At 43.4% G+C, this 12,642-nt stretch overlaps 1 protein-coding gene across 5 annotated transcripts in view; it reads right to left on the bottom strand.

The window, feature by feature from the left end:
• Nucleotides 1-12,642, bottom strand: part of CEP112 (centrosomal protein 112) — a 197,644-nt gene that overhangs the window by 30,595 nt on the left and 154,407 nt on the right. For all 5 annotated transcript variants that reach the window (XM_077188113.1, XM_077188114.1, XM_077188112.1 and 2 more), the window contains 2 exons: nucleotides 3,257-3,358; nucleotides 885-944 (listed from right to left, as the gene is read on the bottom strand). In XM_077188113.1, coding sequence (XP_077044228.1) covers nucleotides 885-944; nucleotides 3,257-3,358 — 162 coding nt within the window. The remainder of the gene's footprint in view (nucleotides 1-884; nucleotides 945-3,256; nucleotides 3,359-12,642) is intronic.

Raw genomic sequence — 12,642 nt, 5'->3', positions numbered from 1 at the left:
TGAAAAAGAAGAGATTTTTGTCAGTTATACCTCATTATTTTTATTATAAAAACACAACAGGCTGAAAGCAGGGCTGGGTCCAGTGGGCAGTGGGTCTGGAGCTTTCTATTTATCTAACAAAGTTACCTATACTGGACTTATTACCAAGGATCTATGACATTTTCAGTTTCCAGTTAGCTTTAGCTAATTCCTGTTAACAAACAATTCAGGATTAATATTTTCACCAGCTCTCACTCTGCTAACCTTCTCACAGTTACTTAAATATCTCAAATGCTGACACTACTTTTACGAGCACACATTCTTAGCTGCAGAAACCCTCATGTGAGATAGATATGAAACACCATCAATGTCTATAAATACAGTAAAGATGGAGTGGTTTTCCTAGGAAGGTTCCTTGTACTCACCTCTCCACGTGAATCACTTACTCTAAAGGCACAGCCAGGCTTTTTATGGCTGCAGCACTTGCCATAATTTATATTGGAGGGTGTAAACCTCTCAAAAAAAAAAAAAAAAAAAGAAAAAAAAAGAAAAAAAAGAAGCTCAGGCTCGTGGAGATCCGGTGCTTTGAAGATGTGATCTGTAATATTCTGCCTTGCATCATTGTTTTCCATCTTTAAAGGAGGTGGCATCACCGCAGCTGTGCAGGAGCCTCACCCTCGACATGCAGGCAAAGCCCAGACTTGCAGAGCACCTGCAGCTCCTCTAATCCTGCCCTAGCAGCACTGACTAAGCACTGGGGAGAACTTCTCAGATGCTTGTTTACTGAAAAGAAGGAGCTTTTCAAACTGCACCCACGTTGGAGGGTTTGAATTAAGCTGTAAAACTCTCAAGCACTGGGACCCAGAGGTGTGAATGGTACAAATTGATCAAAGATAAGCCCGTACTTTTTTGGCGTTGCAGGCGTTCGGGTCTTCCTGGAGGACTCTTTTCTGCAGAAAACTTACCTGTAAAATACATCCCACATGAAAACAGGGTACAAAATTCCAATCAATATATTTGTGCTCATTTCATAAAAGGAATTTTTCTGGTCTCTCCTGCCTAAATAACATGCAGTAACACTTTAGCTGTGTAGAAGAATTCATATTTAATAGAAGACAGTTCTCTTGGCTTCCCTGGCTCTGCTCTGGCTGTGCACCCTTCACTCCTTCAGGAACAGAGACAAACCAGTTGTTAAACCCAGCTGGTGGCACCATCTGGGTAGTGCAAGGCCTTGAGAGCTCCCATGGGATTCCTGTGCTCTGATCCCTGCACTTCTGCTCTTGTGATGGAGGTACTCACCTGTTCCCCAAGTGTATGAGAATTAATGCTTATTAACACACTGCATCCCTCCAGGAGCAGACAACCAGGCAGCAAATCCTTTATATTTAGCAACAAGTTTAGAAAACTTCACCCAAGCCTCAAGTATTTTCATTTTCTGCTGTTTATTTTTATCCCCGTGCGGTGCTTTTACCCAGCCTATCCTCTTCATCCTCCTCCAACAATAAATAATCCTGACAGGTGCAGGGATTCCAGTGCCCTTCTTGTCTGATGTTTTCAAACAGGAATTTCAACAATTTTCAAAGAGCAGGACACCTGTGCTTCAGAGAGAGCCCAGCTCCCCGAGCAGTCTCCGACGCCAGCGCGCGCGGGAGCGCAGCCAGCAGCGATGGATTTCTGGGAGAGCACCCAGGTTTTCATGTGTGCAGTGACTTCTACTCCTTTGAAATGCTGCTGCTGCTTACAGAAGCTCTGCAGGTGGATATCAGATTCTACTTTTTTTTTATTTTTTTAACTCATTAAAAGGTGTGGTGTTAGCTCGGAGTGATGCTTCCTACCAGGCAGTACTGAGAGTACTTTTAGGAGTCTTTAGAAATAGCTTTTTACTATCAACTGGAAATAGATCTCCCCAATAGACCCTTAACTCTTTATTTCCCACAATTATTTAAGTGAGAAAGAGCATCACTTCCCCCCTTGAGGTGGAAGCAGAATGTTTACAACCAGAGTGTTGAAGTTGTGTCAGTCCTAGCATATGAAATGTTGAGTTTCCACTGTCAAAATTTCCTGCTTCCATTGAAGGTGGTCTCTGCCAGGGGAAGCATCTCATGCAAAACAAAATATGCTATGGAATAATTCTTATGCATTGCAAAGAGGAAAAAAGGGGGAAAATCCCCAAATATATAAAATTACCAATCATCTCCATAGAGAAGGTTGTGTAGGAGAGAGAAATGAGATGTTGTAGATCAATAATTTCTTGAAAAATGGTCCTGAAAATTGGCATAAGGATGTGATGATAATGTGATGATAACTTGTACTCTGTGTCCTCAGGTTTTTGCTCTTCCCAGAGCTCAGGGCAGCTCTGAGCCACCAGCTTGGCACTGTCCTTGTCCCAGTTCTTCCCTTCAGCCAGGACAGATCCCAGATCCCAGATCCCACATCCCACATCCCACATCCCAGTCTTTCCCAGCTCAGTTACATGCACAATCCTGCAAACACAGGTGGCATTTTCCTTGCATTCCCATTATTCCACAGCTATGATCACCCTTCTTTATGGCTATTTATCCTTCCTCACTGCAGTTCAGGCAACAATTTGTTTTCTTCCAGCTCCCAATACTCTGAATAGAAAAGCCCCAAATAACTTCTGCAGGAACCATGTGTGAGTGACACACCCAATTAATCAGCAGTTCCCTATTTCCAATGACATTTGGACATTCCTATTGGGAAATTGAATAGTCTAGTTCATAGAAATCATACTGATTCTGCAGAAGAACTGGTGGTCAGCAATGTTCAAGACAGAACATTACAGAGCCTCTTTATATAGGAAAATATAAAAAATATCACAATGATCATTTAGACAAATATCTTAAAAATATCCAATTTGTTTTATTACATAGGCTGGAAAGAAAATAAATTATTTCTAATCCTCTTCTTTGCCCTTTATAGGCAGCCTTTAAATGATTCCTTCAGGAGAAATAGCATAAGGACATGAAAGATAACTCTGAGCTGCATCTGAAAGGCTGAGGAAAAACCCCTAATACTGAATAAACCCCAGCTTTTCCAGGAAGAAAAGTCTGGGATCAAAAATTACAATATGGTACCTGTCAAACTGGAGGAGAAAACTTTTGTGAAATATGACACTGAGTGAGAAGCATGTGAGCGCTGCCATAATTTGGGTTTGACATTTATTCAGTATTTCTGGCCAAATTTCAGACGGTCATAACCTCCTGTCTAGAAGAGATGGCTTTTATCCATCCTAAAATGCTGAAGAAGAAGAATTTACCTGAGATTTTAAAGATGAAATGGTGTCTTCAAATTCCTTTCTGGTAGATGCTGGCAGCAGCCCTTTGAGTATTTTTTGATATTCTTCTCGTATAGTAACCAACTGTAACAGAATAAAGAGAAATTTATATAGACATGGCTGCTCTTAGGTGCTGTAAATTTTTTTGCTTCTTTTGCCCAAACTGGAGGTCAAATAAACACAGAATTAATTGTGCTATCAAAAGGGAGAGAGAAGAAAGATCAGTGAAGGCCTGATCAAAAGAGGCAAAAGAGAACATAAAAATAAAAATATATATGGAGAGGGGGAAAAAATGAGAAAAGAACATGGTCTGAAGAAGCAATAATCATTCTTAAATTAATCTGAACTGAACATTTATACAGATACTCCTTACAAATTGACAGAAGTTTTCTGTTTGTCTTTGGTGGGATCTGAACCAGGTCAGGGGGGTGACATTTGTCCCCTGCTTTCCAAGATAAATTTTACATTTCTCAACTTCTAGGTGCTTTTGTGGATTTTTTATTATTACTCTTCATCCTGCAACGATTTTTCATTGCACTTTGTGTCTTCCTCAGGTTCATGGACACTACAGAACTTTCAATGAGCAGATTTGAGCATCTTAGACCCCAAAATAAGGAAGTCTGAATAGGGGGAAATTTTCATCTGCAACTTTATTTAACAGATGCTGAGTAAACAGGAGTTACAGAGTTACATGAAGAGGGATCAGATGGAAGGGTTGTGCTTCTTATCTCTCCAGAATGGCTGGATTTGGTGAGTTTTGACCTGGGATAATTTGGGGAGTGTGGTTCAGGCCAACCCATCACGTTCCCACTTGGCTGAATCAGGGCCTCACATCTCTACTTAACTCCCAATAGGATTAACTGCTTAACTCAAATTAAGCAAGGACTTGGGTGTTTTTCTGGATTAGCATCTGAATATGTAAATAAAGGATCAAAGGGCTTCGATATCAGATTAACTCATAAAATATCTTGAAACTTTCAAGCGGAATTTTTTTGTTGTTGTTTGTTTTTGGTTTTTTCTTCCCAAATGGCTGAACTCCACCACTGCAACCACAAACCCAACCCTCAGCCTCACACCTGAGGAAGCCACGAGTTCCAAACCCCAGAGCTCCCAGAGGTGAGAACCCGAGGCCGAGTTCATCCCGGCACCATCCCATGGGAAAAGCAGCTCCCGCCAGAACCTGCATTATGCAGCGTGCAATTATCAATACAAAAGGAATAAAACAATCTGATGAAACGTTAGGAAAATTCTCCCTCTGAGTCACCCCGACAGGCAGGAGGAATTGCCAAATCTCTATGCAAATGGGCAATTAGAGGCTTTCCTTGGGAACTGCAAGGAAGTGATGCCACTATGCAAATCTGAAGGGGGAAAAAAAAAAGAAAAAAAAAAAAAGAGGTGAGACAGGAAACCTCGTTTGAACTCTGCTCGTGTAAAAGCCAGCGAACAAAATTTATGTTTTTGAGAGCTACACCAATAAATTCATGCTACTATTTCTATCAGGGCTTCCAAAGTTATGCATAAGTGGTCTGCCAGGATAAATATTTTCTGAGCCAACAGCTCATTTGGGTGGGGACCTTGATAGAGCAGAAACATATATTTCAGTTGATTCAACATGTTCCATTTATTCTTGGTGAGACGAGACCAGAAACAGGCAGCCAGAGCAGCAAAACGCTTTTATTTCCTGAATTTTGATGAATAACAATCTATTTAATGGGTAAAAGGATCTGGATGATCACCTGGCCAATATGCAGCTGTAACAGAAGCTTTAATACAGCTCTGGGAGGGAAATAATAATTTTCTAATTGTGCAAGAGTTTTCTTGCAACCAGGTCACTGGTTTTAACAGTTTAATCTGCAGTTATTCTCTAAATAAATGCTTTCACAATGCTGGAAACATTTGTTATTGACTTTGCAGAGCAGCAGAGGATCACTCCCTTTTGACAAAGGTGTTTCTTGGAAAGCCAGGAAGAAATATTGCACTGTGCTTTGAAGTATGGAGATACCTAACAGGGCCAGCTGAGAATGGAGAGAGAAAATGAGAACCAAGCCCTGGTAGCTGCACTTTGGCTTGGGACTGAGCCCTTACTCTGTTTCAGACACAAGACATGCACTTTTTTTTGCAGTGAAACCTGTTCTTTTGGATACAATTCCAATTTCTTTGAGCAGACAAAACATGCTACTTTCAGCTCTGCTCCCTGCTAATTGCATCACAATAGGATGAAAATAAGTGCCCAGCTGTTTCCTGCTGTGTTATGGTAAACAACCTGCTGGTATTTTTGGCTGAAGTCACTATCAAGGTTTATTGACCCAAGAGATTAAAACAGTGCATGGCAAAAATCTAAATCACTTCTTACAACTGAAAAATAACATCCAGTGGGCTAATGGGTACTCACTTTAATGGCAGAAAGTTTTTATTTTTTAACACTTATTTTTCACCCACGAAAGCTATGTCTGCAGGGATAGATTTTTTTGTGCCTTAAAGGCTTTTTTGTTCTTTTATAGCCTCAAGCTGCCTCCCTAGGATCCACAAATACTGTGTCTCCTCTTGCACACTTGAGGGACGCTTAAAATTGCAATTCTTCATCCCTCAGGAGGGCTTTAGTCAGCTGAATGAGGATGGCTCTATTTCATTTACTTGTGTTCATTTTTCTTCAGTCCTGAGAAAGTTGGTTGTTTTTTTTTTGGTTTTTGTTTGAAAATTCATTTTGGTGAGCTGATTTAATCCATGAACCCCCAGGAAGGTTTTATAGCTTTTAATATTAAGCTGCCACAGTGGTCTTTGTTTATTCAGGTTGGTGGCTAATATATGAGGTTTGGAGTTTGATCATCAATCATCTTTGGTGTCAGCAGAAAGCTGAAGTTGCCACACGTAGCTCATGTGTGCTTGGTCACCTGGTAAATCAGTAAAAAAAGAAGAGATAAATAGTGACACAATTATTTAAGTGATGCAAAAATGGGACTTGGAGTCTCACTGACCACACTGTAATTGTGTTGGGCATTGACCATTCTCAAAGAGAGAAAAGCTGAGTTTGATGCCCAGAAGAGGAATATCCAAACCTGAGCTTTCCAAACCAACCAATCCCGTGCTTATCAGCACAATCTCAGGATTGTTAAGGTTGAAAAAAGCATTTAAGGTCCAGTCCAACCATGAAGCAGCACTGCCAGGGTCCCTCAGCACCACGTCCACATCTCTGCAGTCCCTCCAGGGGTGGTGGTGACCATTTCCTTGGGCTCTACTGCAGAATCTCCTTTCTTCCTGAAAGGTGCCTGTGCTCAGCTGGGGCTGGGCTCTGACACAACCAGAGCACACAGCCCCAGCTGCACCATGGGAAATCCAGGTTGGAGAGCAGGGAAAAGTGTTTGCCACAAAGGGGGATAAAGTTCTGGAATGTTCTGCCCGGGGAGGTGGGGGAGTCCCCATCCCTGGGGGTGTTTAACAAAGCCTGGATGTGGCACTGGGGGCCAGGGTTTGGGTGAGGGGCTGGGGCTGGGCTGGACTCGATGGCCTTGGAGGTCTCTGACAACCTGGGGATTCTGGGAATTCTGGGAAATCAGCTTCAATTTTTTACTGCTCCCCAGAGTCTTCTGCTGGCACAGCTCAGTGCTGCAGTTCTTCTCTCCAGCCTCAGAGGGATGTTTGGGGCTGGGTTAGGAGCGGGTGGGAGCACAGGAACAAGCTCCATTGGCTCCTTGCCGTGCTCCAGTCTCTCTCCTTCCTTTCTGAAAGAAACAACTCAAGCACATCCAAGAGAAATGCAGCATCTTCAAGGTGAGCAGATGAATTTCAGCCATGTGCTGCCACCAGCCTGCAAAGCACTGGGTGTTCTGTGTCTCTTCCATGCTCTCCACCAGAACCTGAGATCCTGCTCAGGTTCCCAACACCCAACTCTTCCTTCCTGACATCCCACAGCTCTGTGATGCTGAGCTAATCCCTGTTGCAAAATACCCATCTCATAAAATCAAAAAAATCCACAATTCAAAAGCCCCAAACAAATACAATCTTCTCCAGACCTTCCAGCTGTAAATGGCTTTATCTGAACCAGGGGAGCATAAGGAAACTGCAAAAGAAGCTCTGAAGTAAATGAAGGGACCACAGAAAGTTGTTCAAGTTCCTTTAAGAAAAAAATCTTGTCTTGAAGGACATGAAGTTAATTTTGTGCTTATGTCAGATAAGAATCAAAAGACAGTTGCCTTAACCAGAGTATTGTGGCTTTTTTAGTATTTTAATTTCTGCCTGTCTATAATATTTATGCAGCATAATGTGTGCCAGGGAATACTAGGATAGTGACCAAAAGGCATAATTAGAATCTTCTAGTTTTTATCAAATTTTCTCCATGTTTCAGGGTGAGCAAGATGAGGAAAGTTATTTCTTGTCTCTCCTAAATCCTTTCCTATATCAACAGTTGTGTGCTATAATGCTGTTTATGAGACAAAAAAAAAACTCTTAAAAAAGGTTATGGATCTGTTCTGCAACATCTCTGAATGGAGACAGGAAAGATCTGCTGCAATAAATCTGAAGACAGGTGAGGGTTCCAAACAGGTAAAAATAAACCCTTCAGTCTTAGGGAGATAATTTAATCTCAGAATAAAGTCTCCTCCTTCTAAATGAAGGTAGTGGTAGTAGTAGTAGTAATAACAATAACAATAACAATAATAATAATAATAATAATATTGAAAAGGTCAGGTTCATTCAGGTGAAGGAATTTTCTGAAAGCACTGTGAAAAGGGCAAATGAAGGACAAAATATTACATTGCCATCCCAATTTAAAAAAACCTTAATCAACAGAAAAAGCCAACCAAAAGAATCCACCAAAAAATAAAAACCAATCCAACATGCAAAGAATGATTAATCACTTGTTTGTGTGCTCTCTAATTGCAGGGACTCCTCCTTTGCTTTTCAGCACTCCTGAAATCTAAGTGAGCACAGCTCCACTCCTACAAAACCTCTGTGGGTCCAGATGTGCCCCCTCCTCCCTCAGCTGGCCTGGGGGACGCTGAACAATGTCCCCAGCCCAGGAACAAACCAACCAAAATTGGCAATTTCCTTAAATTTCAGGCCCCTCCGGCCTCTGTTGTAAAGAGAACATTGAACTGGAGCTTGAAATCTTCTGAAATGATTTTTCCCAAGGAAGAATCCAGTGATGTATCAATTGTTTCAGAGAAGACCAAGGTCTGCACATTTGTCTTTTCAGAAAATCACCAAACACGAATATCCGCCGCTTTCCAGTCTGGTTCCAGGCTGAGGGAATTTTGACTCTCACTGTGCAAGGGCTGTTGAAATATGGCTCTCCCAGATCTGGAGGAACAGCGTGCAACTTGATACAAATGTTCTCGAGTTCTTAAGAAAAGTAATGAATGCCATAAATCCCACGGATTTGGCTCAGCTGAAAACAGCGACCGGGCGAGATCAGCTGAGCGAGTTATTTTGTTGAGTGAACACCATGTTGCTCTCCACTGAGAAAATCCTGCTGGAGCACCTCCCCTGTCCTGACAGTTCCAATAAAAGATAAATTGGTGGCATAGCCATCCCCTTTGTGTGTCTGTCTGTAGCCAGTAAACCATCCCAGCATCCAAGACATTTTTGCCTTGTTGTTTTGCTGACCCACGGGGACCTCCAGCCCTGCTGAGCTCCTTGCTGGGCACTGAGTTTGCTGCTCCAGGTCATTATTTTTTTTCTTTTCCCAACCTGCATCCAAGTGGCCTGGTTCCTTCAGTGGCTTGTGTTCCCATCTCTCTTTTCTTGAACAAGATCTCCCACCTGGAAAATCCTCTGATTGTAGTTAAGCAATCTGAGTCCATATAATTCATAGCTGCAAAAGAAGCTTTTTGAACAAAAACCCCACCAGTGGGCTGCATATGGCAAGAACAGCATTCCTGGGACTACACGACTTGGAGAGGAATAAAAGCTTTCACTGTCAACACCACGGAACAACCAGGAATGTTGTGGCTAGAAAATTCACGCTGTTCCCTCAGCCTCCCCCTCGCCAGGGCTCTGCTATTGTTCCAGCTGGGATTTGGAGGATCCTGGACTGATTTTCTTCTCCTTCCAGATGACTCACGGCAAATGCCATCTTTGTTCCCCCAGCTCTCTTCCCCTCAGCTCCTGTCACTGCCACCCCTTTGCTGGCCCAGGAGGTTGGGATGGCAGCAGGAGGGCTCTCCCCTCCACAGGGTGAGGGGGACATGGGGGGACACCCCACTGACACCCCCTGATCCAGAGGAAGCAGCCCCAAACCAGCCCAGCTGCTCCCCAGTGCTGCTGGGCCAAAGCTGAGAACATGGAAAACACAGAATATTCTGGGCTGGAAAAGGCCCACAAGGATCATCAGGTCCAACACATGGGGTTCATTTCTGCCTCTGGCCATTCCTCGTGCACTATCAGGATAATTAAGTCTGAAATGAAGCTCTGAGCATCTCTGACACCACTGCTGGAACACATTTATGCCTTTCAGTTTCACATTCCAGCATGTGCCACCTTCCACACACTCCCTCCCATCTGGGGGGGCTCAGCAGGGAGAGGTTTCAGAGCCTGATCCAGGAGGTGCTGAGTGCTCCCCAAGGCCAGAGAGGGCTCACAAAGCTCAGCAGCAGCAGCAGGATCAGGATCTGCCTTTCCACACCGACCCTGTGAACAAGCAAAGCTCTACAGATAATAATCAGAAGCTACTTTTACGACCACCATTTCCAAGAACAAAAATCCAAGCAGTGTCTCCAGTGGAAAAGCAGCTGCCAGGCTTGCAGAGCCTCAGGGCTGGGAAGGATGGGCAGGGCAGCAGGAACAGGCCTGGATGAAACTGCCATGGATGGCATTTGGTGCTGATTAAATTGACAGCAAAATAGTGCCTTAGAATTTACATGAAGGTGAAGATCACCATAAAGTTGGTATTTCCCAGTCTTTTTAGCTCCATCTGCTAGAAAAAGAGACTGGGACAGTTTCCCAATCGAACAGGCGTTGCTGGGAGCACAACTGGAGATGAGGATTTGCTGCTCTGTTCTTGTGTCATCCCCTCCAGACATCCCCAATTCCTTTTTCTTTTAATTCCCTGCATTAAGCACCAGTATCACTGTTCCTTGTAGTCCTAATTTAACAGGCTCTCAAAGAGCAAAGTTCCCTTCATGGTAAAATATAAGCAAACCACAGATGCTCTAATAGGAGGTACTGCCCTCTTAAAAGGACACTCTCTCCCATTCACTATTATTTAAGACAAAGAGCAAGAAAAGTGACATTTTAAAACAATCTCTAATTCCTTCATGCTGCCATATGCTTCTATTCTCTTTTGGTAACAATTCCCTTTTTCCCTTTTAACTATTTGTCCTGTACTTTCAGTTTGCTGTCTCTCTCTCTCCAGCTGGCCACCAAGCTCCAACAATTCATTCTGTTCTGCTCAGGAGGTGTATATTTGTGTGTTTTCCAGTTGTGTCTGATTACCAAAGCTAACATTTGATCACTGGCTTCCACACATGCACCACTATCCTCAACTCTTTTCCCTTTGACAGTTGCACAGTTGGTGAGAGCCTCCTCTCCTGCAGTTCCTGCCATATGGAGCTCCTGGGAACTTTTAACTCCATTGATTTCCAGCTCCTTTCAAATCCCACCTGCAAAGCTGTTTTTCTGTGCTTGAATCTCAGCTTCCACCTCCTCCTGCTAATCTGAAACCTCATGCCATACAGAATAATTTACTGTATTCCTTGTAATTCTCTTTCCTTTCATAGCTTGCCATTAAAGGAAATGATAGACAAATATAAAACACAAAACAAAAATATAATACACAAATATAAAATGTGGCAAATGCAAAATCCTGCTTTATCCTAACAATCTCAGTCTTAAGTAAAAACTGAGGGGTGCTGTTGTATCAAAGTGATCAATGAATATATCAATGGATTTGAGACACCTACTAAGGTAAAAAGTGGTAGAATTGGGCTCCAAATGATGTCTGTGGTCATTTATGGTACCCAAAGTCCACAATGCCCCATCCCTGGAAGTGTTCAAGAATTGGCTTGGAGGAACCTGGTCTATGGAAGGGGGTGGGACTGAGTAATCTTTAAGGTCCCTTCCAACCCAAATCCTATGAAATCAACATTATCATACACCTATGGGGCACCTATGTCCATGAAAGGTCCCTTACAGAGACAGAACCAGGATCAGAGTGATTCCTGCCCACCAGTCTCTACTGGGAAGGCTGAAGAACCTTCCAGAACTGGATGCTGTGGTCTGTGTGTGCCAAACAGCCCGAGCAGTGCTCCCACTCCCACTGGATTCTTCACTGCTTCTCTGTGGCTCTCCGACATCTTCTTTTCAATAAAAATACTTTAAATTTGAAATTTTCGCACAAGTAGTTAGAAAAGAAATCCTCTATTGTGCAGCTGTGGAACCATCAGGTTTTCAGCCTGTGGGCAGCTCTGTCCTTCTGCCTGTTGGTCCCCTGCAGAAACCCTTCACAAGGTTTCATGGTAGGAAAACAGCTGAAACACACAGGTTCCTCCTGCCCCCAGTGTCAGCAGAGCAGAGGATGGGGGAGATGACAGAAGGTCCCTCCTCAGCCACACAGAACTGCACAAAACCACTCTTCCAATCCATCCATCCATCCATCCATCCTGCTGGTCAGGAACCACAGGAACTATTTTAATGTGACAATACTTGGTGGTGCAGTTCCTGAAAGTCACAGTGGAAATTTCTTTCAGGTTCTCACTCTTTTCCCTGCAGAGCCCCAGCAAGGGCTGCTCTTGGTGAATCACTGCTGTGGTTTAAGATCCTCCACATCCAGGCCGGGCTTCCCATTTCTGTGGGAGCAGAAATGGGTCTCTGGGGGAGAAATTCTGGAAGTGTTTCAGCACCGTGGGTTGAAGCACGTGGAGCAAACAGCAGAGTTTCATCACCACCTCCAGCCTGTGCTGGCTGGCTGGGTCTCAGTTCCCAAAGTGTCCCTTGGCTTGGTGACACAAGGGCTCCCTCCACCCTCCTCACCTGCAGCTGGCCACAAAGCCAACCTGGGCTTTTCAATATCCTAATCTACAGCTTATTTGCCTGGTTCTGGGTGACTGTAACATGTTCTGAGAATGACAACACTCGGAGAATGTCTGGGAATTTGAGGGAGGCACCCCAGGCTGCCATCTGAGGGTGTTTAGAACTCTCTGATACCTTTAAAGATCACAGAATCATGGAATGGTTGGGGTTGGAAGAGACCTTAAAGATCATCTCATTTCAATCCCATTGCCATGGGCAGGGACAACTTTCACTAGATAACTTCTAAGAAGAAATATGGCCCAAAGCCCCAAACTAAAGAGCCAATATTACTCAAGTGCTACAGCCATCAGATTAAGAACTACCTGGGACTCATGCTGTGGACATCAATGTCTATTGCTCATCTG

The sequence above is a fragment of the Agelaius phoeniceus genome, chromosome 19 (assembly GCF_051311805.1).
Source record: "Agelaius phoeniceus isolate bAgePho1 chromosome 19, bAgePho1.hap1, whole genome shotgun sequence".
NCBI lineage: Eukaryota > Metazoa > Chordata > Aves > Passeriformes > Icteridae > Agelaius > Agelaius phoeniceus.
This window is presented reverse-complemented; position numbering and strand designations above follow the sequence as displayed.